Source organism: Nuphar pumila, chromosome 13, assembly GCF_984573655.1.
Source record: "Nuphar pumila chromosome 13, dmNupPumi1.hap1.1, whole genome shotgun sequence".
Classification (NCBI taxonomy): domain Eukaryota; kingdom Viridiplantae; phylum Streptophyta; class Magnoliopsida; order Nymphaeales; family Nymphaeaceae; genus Nuphar; species Nuphar pumila.
Window position 1 is genome coordinate 77,384,970 of NC_143261.1, and position 12,640 is coordinate 77,397,609.

Sequence of the window (12,640 nt, forward strand, 5' to 3'; positions counted from 1 at the left end):
ATATAATTATGTGTGGTTAAGATACCCTAAAAACTACCTTGGACTTTAGTTTTTTGCCGGTGATAGTACGCACCGAAGGGTTAAGAGGAAACTTAAATTAATTACAAGTAAGATGTGCATGCATTCAAAAGCAAGTGTCAATAATGAGATAAAGGTTATTCATGCAGTTTGCATTGGTTCATGCATTGATACATGTATTATATACACATTGATTCATGTATTATGTGATACTGCAACAATGTTTAAATTGAGTTATGTTGCAAGCGTATCTGAATTATTATGTATATATGCATCAATGTTTTCTAAACTTGATGTTTGGTTGACTTATGTTTTATTTTTTACTATTGGAAAATGTGAGATTTTGTACGAAAACCGAGTTCTCACATATTAATTTAACATTTTTTGGATGGTGAGGCTTAAACTTAACTAAGCACCGTGATGGCAAAATTAGCTTGCTGGGAGTGGCTATATTTATGAATTGGTTATTGGGTTCTAAACGTTTGAAATTGTTTTTAAATTTGTGAACTTAGAGTTAAAGTTTATTAAGTTTAATTATGATTTAAACTATTTTATTTTAAATTATGGTTTGAAATAGATAGTTTGTGTGTCGGTAAGTAAATTTGTGATGAACCCAAATCTTCGGGTTATATTTGACATTTGAAAAAAAATAAAATAATGATTTTATTTTTGACAAAAGGCCTTGTTTTTTATGATATCATACTAGACCTGATACTAGGAGGCTAAGACACGCTCGCGCTTGCACTCAAGCGGGTTGGGCCCTCTAGTACTTGGTACGGTTGAAGCTCGACCATAGATGAAGTCAATTCACTTTCTTTAAAAAAAACTGTATTTTTGAGGAGGTGAATTTAGAGTTGTTACATTCATAGACTTGGTTAGGTCTTAGAAGATACTTTCACATGTATCCTCATAAAGATAATGTCAATATGAACTTACTTTTCTAAAAAAAAAATCAAAGATAAATATAATTTGTAGATTAAAAAATTTGATTCATAAAATTTAAAGCATATCCCATGGCATTTATTTTCTTTTCCTTTTTACTATAAATCATATGACAGCAAGAAAAAGCAAAAAATGTATATTAGATATTAGTGAATATTGACCTTTCTTATAGTTTGTAAATTATGCATTTCGTGCACTAAAATATTAGTGTCATTTTATATTCTTTCTTATAGTTCATGAAATATGAATTTATGCATTAAAATAATAATGCTATTTTATGAGCTTTCAACTTTAGAAATTAAACTAAACAAGTATTAATCCGTATTAAAACTTGAAGTGACACCCAGTTGTATGTTCTTTTGTAAATCTAAAACTCATTCTTTGTATATATAACAATTTTATTTGAACAAAAAAAATCAGCATAATTTTTTTTTTGAACTGGTAAGTAATAACATTTCTAATGCTTTTTAGAGATACCTTGAATCAAGATAAGTTTTGATTCAATGGATTGAGCTTTCAATTCCATGAGCAAGTATGCCTTTTAAGGTTTGTATAATTCAAGACATCTGAACATATGAAAAGATCAATTGCTTGAACAAATGTCTTATTTTTTTAATGAAAACAATATTTGAGGCAATTATGAAATAAAAATTATATTCTAAGAGTGGTTTGCTGCCACCTATAAAATTATAAAGTTTTCTCTCTAAAATCGCTTTCATCTTTTTATTAAAACCAAACATACTTTGATCTCATACAATTACAGCATGCCATATTGGTATTTCTTGATCTCATACAAGTATCTCTTGTGATCTTAGAGCCATTTTTTTTATATATTTTAACACACACCAAAAACGGTGAAAGCACATAAGGGAGAAAAAGATGAAGGGCATTTTTCTATAATTCTTTTCCTAACTAAAAAGCAAGCTATTCTTTTGTCTTCTAAACACTTGGAATACAAGAAAAGAATGAGAACTCAACACTGAGTGGAGCTTACTTAAAATAATAAACTAAAAAGTTTTCAACAATTTCAAGTCATGTTTTTTTTTTTTTTTTTACGATACGAAGAAATCAACTTCAAGATCAGAGACCTAGTCGCACTGGACTTAGCCTGTTTGTCATCCTGATAACATAAAACTCCATGAGCTTACCTCTTGCCCTCAGGGAGACACAAGGATCTGATTTGTCAATTGCATTGTTTACATGTACAGAGCATGTTTTGTATATGTTTTTACCAGATCCTATATTACTACATATAGTTCGGATCTGAATTCAATTTTAGATCATCAATTCTTTTCCGGATTTAGTGTTCGACTCAGTTCAAGTGAACAAAATTCAGATTTGGAATCAAATAAGCAGGATTTGACCCGTATCCGATCCACTTGCATCCCTACGTGGTTGTGGCTTTTGATGGGTTGGACCCTACCCAAGTTAAAATACCCAATGTGCTGCCAAACCTGCCCAACCTGACCCAGAAACTGTGACTAAGACTCCAAACCAATAGACATGCACCAAGATGGTTCCACATGGCAAACTTAGTACCTACTTGGGAAAAAAATGCTTCCACACAAGCAAAGGTATGAATGCACTCATACACACACATATGCATGCATGCATGCATGCATGAGGTACAAATAGGTCAGATACAGAAAGGGATATTAACATATTGGATTTGGGTCAGATTCATTCCTATCTGAAACAATTCAGTAGATCAGCGTGCGATTAATGATCATATGTATTTGGATTATGCAATATTACATCTAAGTCCAAATTCCAAACCTAATCCTAATCTGACATATAACCCCAAGTGATTATATATAAAATATACTCGATTAGCTAGTCTAATCTGGATTTGATATTACTTTTTCCAACCAACTCCAAATGGGTATATCTGAACTGAATCCGATCTGTTATTACGCCCCTAGATACAGGCCAAATCATGGTTGATACAAATAATTATGGCCCCAAACTGGCAGTAGATCTGAAGATCAATCCAGATCCAAACCAAATTATCTGAATAAAAAAACTTATCTACTAATGTGCAATGCCATAAACAAAGATTAGAATCAAGGTCTACATGTAATAAGTACAAAATGGATCACATTTGAATTAAGATTAGATGAAAAGATTGACAGTCTATTGTCCAAATATAGGTTTCGGGATTCTCTTTTATAAAATAAAATGAAAAAACTGTCTTTGAGAAAAATATAGAAGAAATACCATTGGGATATATAGATTTAAAAATATACAAATAAAATTATAAATATTAAAAAATAAGAAGTATAATATCACAATTTTTATCATGGCATTTTTCTAAATAGGTGATACTTTTAAAATAGCATAAAATTCGTTGAATTTTATCAGTTTTAGAAAATATCATGATATTTTTAAGATACCGCTCAAATCATATCGATGACATTTGATCATTATCTAAAGACAAGTCCATAAAAAGTCAAGTCAAATAACTAAGTACGAATTTAATCCATATACAAGTTTAAATTGTATTTTAAGATCCAAATATGAAAATAACGTGTCAGATTTGGATAAATATTCAATCAAACCCCGATCTATTCCCACCTCTAACACACATGCACGCACACACACACACTGTGAGAGAGAGAGAGAGAGAGTAGGCTCGTGATGCAGGAGGTTGGTTGTATGCATGTAGACCTGCCAATGCACATATAACCAACCTCAACCTAGGGATGGCAGTGGACTGGGGGAAAACGGGGCCCTGTCCTGCCTCATCCCGTTTGAACCAGGGATGGAGGACATGAGGCGGGGACCCAGGTTAAAATCAAAACCCATGCCGGGATGGACTTACATTTTCCCCCACCCCATCCCGTTCTCGTCTCCAATCCTCGCCTTGTCCCACCTGTTCCCGATCCTTCTTTAGGGATGGCCAGTGGACTGAGGGGAAACGGGGCCGCCTCGCCCTGTTTGGACCAGGGATGGAGGACATGAAACGGGGATGGAGGTTTAAATCAAGACCCATGCGAGAATGAAGTGCAAGATTTTGAGAGGGGATGGGAGTGGAGACCTTGTCCCCTGCCCCGGTACCTGTCCACTGACATCCCAACCTCAACCTGTCTCAAACGAACCAATTAATTCATTATTTTTTGGACAATCCAATTAATTAATTATTACCATTATTATTTTTACAGTCAATCTGGATTTTCGATACCCCTACCGGTTGATAACCGAATTGATTATGCACCTAATTTCCTACTATATATATGCTAGTTGTGTTTTTTTTTTTCATCTTATTCATGCTTTTAAGCCCATCAACCGAAGAGTAATGGCAAAAAGACAATACAATATTTAGCATTAAAATTTATTCCTTGAACCACTATGAGTTTGAAAAAATAAATTTTCAACAACTATCTGCCACGTGTAATCATCTCTTTAATTCTCTATTTCGAGAATAAGAAAAATCTTACCACGTACAGCTGGCAGCGATATGATTGGAGCTTGACTTTATAGTTTCTTCCCCGGTTAAAACTTGTCGCTGCAATTACCGAAGTAATAAAGATAAAGTACTCGTGACCATGATTACCTCCAGGAGTAGAGAATAAAGTTTATCATTAATGCTTCATTTTGGTTCGCATTAAAAGCACCTTTAATGGTTATTTAACATTGATTTTTTTTTTAATTTATAACATGAAGAAACCGCAGGCACGAAGACCTGGTCGCGCTGGCTCAGCCTTGTCATGCCGGTAGGGTAAAATTCTGAGGCTAGAAAGTCTGCTATGGGGCCTATGCTACTCATTGGCTTGCACAGAGGGGCAACGCCCATGAGAATCGAACCTCGACTGCCCGATTAGCAGCGAAGGCCCCAACCCACTAGGCCAACCCCCTTGGGGCTTGTTTGCAATTGATTAGTGTGCTCAATTTATATTTATAGCCAATGGGAAGTGCCTAAAAGTTAGTGTTATTTTTTTTTTTTGCAGAAGTCTTCTCCAAGAGGTAGGCAAGGATTCATGTGAGGGGGGGCAAACAGGGGTGTAGCAAAAAAAAAATTATTTGTGTGATAGTCGGGGGTTCAGGGGCAGCGCCCCCGAAAAAATTTTTTTTAGATAAAATAAAAAAAGGCTACAATTATTAATAAAAATCTATTTCATATGGACAAATCAAACTATTTGCTGCAGTCAGGGCTGGGCTAGGACTGGGATGGGCTACAAAAATGGATAAAAATCTATTTCATATGGAATCATGGCTGGGCTAGGAATGGGCTTTAAAAAAAAAAAAAATTAACTGTTTCGGGAGGCAGGACTGGGCTACAGCCCAGTCCTGCCCCCCCCCTAGCTACGCCCCTGATGGTCGTCGACCAGGGCGGGGGACAAGGTCTTCACCCCGGACCCGTCTCAAAATCCTACCCTCCATCCCAACACGGGTTTTGATTTTAACCTCCATCCCCGCCTCCATACCCGTTTAATGTCCTTTATCTCTGGTCCAAACAGAGCGAGTCAGGGCGGGGCCTCATTTTTCCTCGATCTATTGCCATCCCTAAAGAAGGATTGGGGACTGGGTGGGGCAGGGCAAGGCAAGGCGGAGATCGGGGTGGGGTGGGGAAAAGCGTAAGTCCATTCTTGCCTCTATCCCCGCACGGGTTTTGATTTTAACCTCCATCCCTGGTTCAAACGGGGCAAGGCAAGGCGGGATGGGGCCCGTCTACTGCCATCCCTACCAAGAGGTTATTTATTTATTTGGTTTTTTTTTATGACTAAGAAAAACCACCGATATGGGTCAAGAGGTGCCATGTTGACCGTGACCCTGTTTTGGTGTTTACGGTCTATCGGATTTGGAGTGGATGGAATCAGAAAAAACCGAATCCAGTTATAACCAACTTAAAACTTAATATTCACAACTAATCAGATTTGGGTTCAGGTTTGACTGCAAAACTCAATACCAAACCCGAATATTTGGATTTGGATTCGGAATTGTGTTGGGTACATCAGACCCGTTGACATCCCTAAGTGATTATGGTAACGGATGACAACTGTCTACAGTCACGAGCCATTGTCGCCATGTCTTGGTGAGATGGCTTATTGGGATCTCAACTTCAGCCCATAATCTTTTTTTTTACTTGACATAGAAAGCTGGGGTTAGGCAGACCCCTACCAGTCATACAACTAATACCATTGGGATTGGAACTTGCAACGTTCCAACACAAGGTGACGTCCACTAACTGCTCCTGCCAGACAAGCCTAGCCCCAGTTGGAAACTTCAGCCCATGATCTGATTAAACTAAACTAGGCTAAAGGCTAAAGGCTATAGGCTAAACCCAAGCAAATAGTACCTGTAAAGTAATTCAGTGTTAGGGCTGATACAGACCGATTCACTTGGGTATCTGTATCTGCCGATACAGCTGAATCGGTGGCCAAATGATACAGGGCTGATACCGACACTGACAACATTGATAAAGACCTAATGGCCTATCATTAGTGGGCCATAAGCCTTTGCAAGGATGCTGTGAGAAAAAAGTTGCCTGTGGCAATCACCTTTATTGTCATGTGTTATTGTTATTTAATAAAAAACTGTTTGATTTAATTTGTGGTTGGTGACATCATCCATTCTTACATGGTAGGGGTGCCATGTTAGGTCCACTGATGGATGGTGGGTTAGCTTCTCCAAGACAAGTTAGGTTTTGTGTAATTGAGACAAACTATTATGAACTTTTGGTTGATTCAACTGTTTGGTATGTGGGTTAAAAATGCCAAATGCAGTTAGAAGGTGAATTGACTTTCCCGCAGACCTAACTTGGGCTCTGTTTGGGAGCTTGAATATCACACATTCCAAAAGATGGGATGAGACTTAGCAGTCCCAAATCCCTTCCCATTTCCCAGATCCAGCTACAACACCCACTGCTTGTAGTTGGCAACTCCAACATGAAACACCCTTGTCATCTTTGTTCTCTATCTCCCTTTCTCACCTTCCTTTTAGTTTACATTGGCTGTTTGGGAGCTGGTCATTAGCAATGAGAAGCCAACTCCAGCTAGTAGCCAAATACCAGCTCCCAAACAGTTGTGAGTGTTGGCATATCCCAAGGTTCCAAAATCCTGGGTTTGGGATTTCAGTGTCAATTACAGGCTAACAAACAGAGCCTTGATTGGGTTAATGAATTTCCAGTCTGTCTTACTTCCAACAAACCAACTATGCTACCCCATCAGTTTGAGGCTCATTTGTTTGACATGGCTCCGTCGGAGTGGTCAGAGTCAACGATAAGAATTAAAGTTGACTTCTCTTGTTAAGGAAAACCATTGAACTTTGGCAGTCCATTCCTTGCTGGAGCCTTGGAATGAACTTGATCTGACCAAGCCCGGCATGGACCAATTCACACACATTGACTGTGTTTGCCATCACTGTCTCGATTAATCAATACTCAATTCACACAGCTTAATCCAGTCATGGAAGTTGGCTTGACCGAGTGCTCTTCTGTAGTTTGAATTATAACTTTATCCTTTTAGCAAGGGTAAAAAATGCAGCTTAGCGGCTAAGAGGGCCCTGCTCATCTGGCAAGGGAGACTCGTGAATGTCACCAAGCTGAAGAGACATCACAAACCCATGGATGCGCATCTCTTGCTGGGAGGCCGAAGCTGGGTGTACTCCGTGATAGGCAAGGGGGACCTAGGGTTTTTTATACCAATGAGGTTCTTTTCCCCCTCCATCTGAAAAAAAAAACTTCGCAGCACGGCAGATAGTTGAGGAAGGGGTGAAGCTAAGACACTTGAGCAAGAGTTCAGTAGAGGCCACTTGCAGATTCAGCTCAGCCTGGATCAATTCCAAATAGTTCCACTAATGAACCAGTCAACCAACTCAACAAATAGTTCAAAAGACCTGCCCGAGTCCGAGCCAAACAGAACAGCACCCCGAGTCAACTTGTTGCTTAAAAATTATGATTAAACCTTATAATACAAGGCAAAGCACAGCAGCAACACGTAGTACCAAGTAAAGGAAAAAGCATATAGCTGAGATACCCACCCACACTAGAGAAAACAAGATGGCCATGCTTTTGGTAGGTAAAAGCCAACTCACCTAGAGGGCACATGCCCTTTCCCATATAAAAATAGAGTCCCACGATCCCTTGTTTGCTGTGTTCACAACCCAATTATTGCCTTACAAATCCATTGTCCAAAAACTTCAAATTCCCCACTGATCCCTATGCATTTTATAAAGCCAACCAATAGCTGTTGAGGAATATATTACTTGCTCTCATGTGTCTTGCTTAACTTGTATTCATGCAAAGTACACTAAGAGTGACAAGGATAACCAAACCACACCGATTTTACAACAGACAAGGACACCTATTCTTCAAGGAACAGCTGAAGTGCACTTTACACAAGAAAAGCGCAGAGGCCCACTCCCCATTTTTCCTCATCAGTATGAGATACTGAGCGTGTAAGCAACAGCCAACTTGGGTCTCAAAGACTGGCTCAAGATGAGCCATTTTGGGGGGTTAGACTAGGATGGTCCTTCTCATGGACTCAAGTGACAATAAGTCCTCACAGCCATAGACTCAATTGGGTCTAAAATCTCATGACTTGCAGAGACTGGAAGACTTATACCATTGTGGCCACACAAGGGCTCCGTTCATCTGGTAAGGGTGTCACCAAGTTGATGGGATGCCACAAATTCAAAACATGGCGGGCATCCCTTGCCACAAGGTCGAAACTGACATACCATTGTAGAGTCTGGTTGAGAGAGAGAGAGAGAGAGACAGTTTTGTTTTTTTTCTTAATGCAATTTCAGGATGATGATTCTTAGGAAGCAACATATACAATGTTAATCTCAAAAGAGTGGACTGCAATTTATTTGGACTAATGAAAAGAAAAAGAATAGATCCTTGATTTTCCCCAAGTTGGTGTTGGAGTCAACAGCAACAACAAAAAAAATAACAGTTTCAAGGCATTAACAAATGCGTCCAATTATCATAATTGTCAATACATTACGACAAGAATTTGTCACTCATCACAAACCAATTAGTTTTAAGCCTAGCACATACAGCCTGTGATATCAAATATATATGATAGCAGGGTTTCAATAATGGTGGTTTCCTGCAGACACAACTTGGCACTAACCTGAATGAAGTGTTGGAGCCAAGTTGCACAGACCACATGATCATTCCGGCCATGTACTATCCTGTCCACCATATGAGGTTGCATTTATGGTCTCAAGGGTGTTTCCCAAGTAATCATAATCTGGTTTTTAAGCACCAAATCCTAAATATAGTACACAAACAAATAAATAATCATCCGCTACAGAAACAATAAAGCACTAAGTGTCTGAATATGTCTCTTGTTCTGCAACAAGTCTAAAACTGATAAAAAATGGTCCTAATGATTAGCACTTCCTTAAACATGGTAATGACTGAACACAGAACCATTCTGCCAAAAAAATGTAGATCAGCATGGTCTAAACTAACCAACAGAGAATCAGACACAAAAAACCAATGCTCAAGAATATATGAAGAATACGAAAACGTCCAAATTCACTAGAATTCCAGTCTAATGCATCTCTGTGTGTCACAATTTGGAAAAACCATCATTCAAAGTGGCAACTACACCATCTTTTCTTTGAAAAACTTTAACCTATCAGAACTAATTAGCTTAAGATGTAGTAGCATTCAGTAGCTTCTAGTCAACAAATACAAAAATAAATGCAGATGGAATCAACAGTTCATTACATAATGTATGCATAAGAAATTGTCTCATGCAATTCCAAGGATGATGTGAAGTTGTGAACAAGGTCCCGAGATGAAGAATCTGAGACTCCATAATGAGGTGAGACCAAATAGAACAGCAACCTAGAGTTGACAGTAGACAGATGACCACTTAGATATTGTACAGATCCACTAACCACAAAATACCTTTCTTAAAGCAAACAAACAAAACAGAACACCAGATGAACATAGCTCTTCTCTAACTATGCCATTATACAAAAATAAATCTAAAAAAACTAAAAGAAGATACACGAAGATGGTCATCGCTTATGTGCAAAGAGACATCACATGAAACTGAAGAAGCTAACTATAGAAACGTATTTTGAATCAATGAATGCTTTCTTACAGTTAGCGAGCTTCATTAGCAATTCAAAGAACAATGTAACTTTGTTTTATCTCCATACAGTCTTATTCTTGAACTGAAAATTCTCATAGCTTTGAGTATATAAAGAAAAAAGAAGAGAGAGTGAAGTGCTTCGGAGAGTTTGATGCGCATATCTATCACTTTAAACTCTTTGGCATAGCAATTCCTGAAAGAATCAATCAAAAAGAATAAAAAACCATCAACTGTCTGTACACTCTTGTTTCTTCACTGAAACTCGGCCAGAGTCTGCAGCATGCTCTCGATGTCAGTAGATGAATAACAGAGTAGATATCAAGTAACCGACCCCGACCACAGATGCAGAGCACCAACTTGTTTAGTTATCCGCACACCTAGAACAAAAAGAATTTCATTGGGCATGATTCAGACAATTAGACCTGGCCTAAACTTGAAGGCATGGTGGGGAAAGATGCCCTATGCTATGGAAATCAGTGTGTTTACTGCTAGCAATAGCACTGCCTGCAACAAGATCAGCATCACCTTCTTTTCCCAATGCATTTTGCTTCTGACCACTGCTAGTCCACCAAGATCTAAACACAGAATGATCATCAGCTTCATCCTCATTAGGAGCAGGGAGGTTAAGATCAAGAAAATCCCCAATCACAGGCATCTGCTGTTCAATCACAATTGTCTTAAAAGCATCCCCTCTGATCTCTGAATTTCCGCTTGGAACCAGATGAGATCTCTTGTGTCCTCCTAATGCCTGGCCTGAATTGAACACCTTCAAACAGATTGGGCACTGATGTACTTTTCCCTTCTTCAACCCCATGCCGGTCTTGTCTCCTGCATTTCCATCCTCGATCATGTTCTCAATTATAGAAGACTTGAGCTTGTACTCAGGCGTGGTTGCATTATCTTGATCTGGCAAAACGTCTGTTTCAGTGCTATTGATGTCGCTGTAATCTATCCTTGCAAAACAGCCTTTCACTCTCTTGTGGCTTGCCCTGTGTCCCCCAAGAGCCTGGTATGAATGAAATACTTTTTTGCAGGTGGCACACTCATATCTTGCTTGCTTGAAAGCTTGCTTCCTGAAACCCGATTCAGTGGAATCAATTCTTGCTCTTTTGTTAGCATTCATCCCCAATTCAGAACCAAACATATCCAATCGGCCCTGCTTAAGAGAATCCTTCTCCGATTCTGAATCTGAAACATCATAGCCCATTTCTTCAAATTCACGTTCCGATTCTCTGCTGAGTTCAGTTACAGAGAGGCCATCCTTCCTGCTTTCATGGAACCCACCATCAGCATCAAATTTAGCCTTCTTCTTAGACTCATCCGAAGCAATTCCACTTCTACCATTACCTTCGGCAGCATCCAACTCAGTCCCCAAGAAACCATTCCTCTGTATCGGTTTCTTTATATTACCATCCTCAATATCAACAGACTTCTTGTTCTGTACGTGGCCTGATCTGAGCTCCTTGTACACAAAACTGTTAACAGATGACTCCTGGAAGTCCTCCTTCGATATGCCCTTCCAAAAACCCGCAACATCTCTAGACAACATCATCAAAGAAATAGCTACATCTTCCTGCTCTTGCTCAATCTCACAAACAGGAGAAGAATTCGCACCGAAAAAGCCAGAGACGCACGACGAGACGCGGCGTCTAGCTCTCCTCTTAGATCTCCTCCTCGGTGCAGCTTCATTCTCAGAATGACCATCCAAAGCATTCACCTGGTGCTGTTGCTGCTGCTCTTCACTGCATGATCCTTCATCCAAGCTCTGTGAACACCTCTCAGGGTGACTCCTCATGTGACCAAAGAGTGCCTTCAATGAAGGGAACCACTTCCCACATTCCTTGCACGCCGTGGCATCCTTACCAACTAGAGAAACAGAATCGGAGAACCTCCATGACTTCTTGGGGTTCTCTCTCAGACCATACCCACCTTGGTTGTGGCTCTCAATACCACCCACCTCATCACTCCCACCATTACCAACCTTCCCCCTCTGATGCTTCTCATCTGTTTCAGGCCATGGCATGGTCATGTGGGACCTCATGTGCCCACCAAGCGCCCTCCCGCACATGAACTTCTTCTTGCAGAACCTGCAAGAATGCTTGTACTCTTGCTCATCCTCCATCTACAGCTACTTAGAATTTACCACACTCAGGATCAAAGAACAAGGAATCTACTGAAATTCAAGAAGAATCCTCAACTGGGTACCACCCCCAGCTCAAGAGAGGACTACAAAAGGAAGCAGAGAGATTGCAGAGGGACCAAAAATTGGATTCAGAGAAAGAACAAGATCCAAGAACAAGATCAGGGGTTTCCTGAAAATGGGTACTCAGAATTCCATGTCTAGAGAGTGATCGAAGCAAAACCCTCTATTGGATAGCACAGAAAACACCAGAAGTACACAGGGAAAAACATCAAAGAAATGCCGGAGAGAAAAACCAACTTGAGAGTACATGCAAGAACAAGATCTAAGAGGCCTCAAAAGTACTAGATTTCCCAACTGGGTTTGATCTTTCCAGGTGAGAGGAGATCAAATTCAATGGTGGTGGTGGAAGAGAAGGAAGCACAGGCCATTTTCTCCCTCTCTCTTACTTTCTCTCTTTAGGAAGAGGATGATGAGGAGAAAGAAA

At 39.5% G+C, this 12,640-nt stretch overlaps 1 protein-coding gene across 1 annotated transcript; it reads right to left on the minus strand.

Moving 5' to 3' along the window:
• Nucleotides 1-10,331: 10,331 nt before the first annotated feature.
• LOC149818804 (uncharacterized) lies at nt 10,332-12,135 on the minus strand. The gene is made up of 2 exons (XM_089986295.1): nt 10,500-12,135; nt 10,332-10,390 (listed from the first exon to the last, which is right to left on the minus strand). Exons 1-2 carry the CDS (start codon nt 12,133-12,135, stop codon nt 10,332-10,334), a joined length of 1,695 nt encoding a protein of 564 aa, XP_089842421.1.
• Between the last annotated feature and the right edge of the window lie 505 nt (nt 12,136-12,640).

Coding starts and splice junctions, on each gene's coding strand:
- LOC149818804 (XM_089986295.1), bottom strand. CDS start 12,135: ATGGAGGATGAGCAAGAGTACAAGCATTCTTGCAGGTTCTGCAAGAAG. Junction 10,391..10,499: donor AGGCAGTGCTATTGCTAGCA/GTAAACACACTG, acceptor TTTTTGTTCTAG/GTGTGCGGATAACTAAACAA.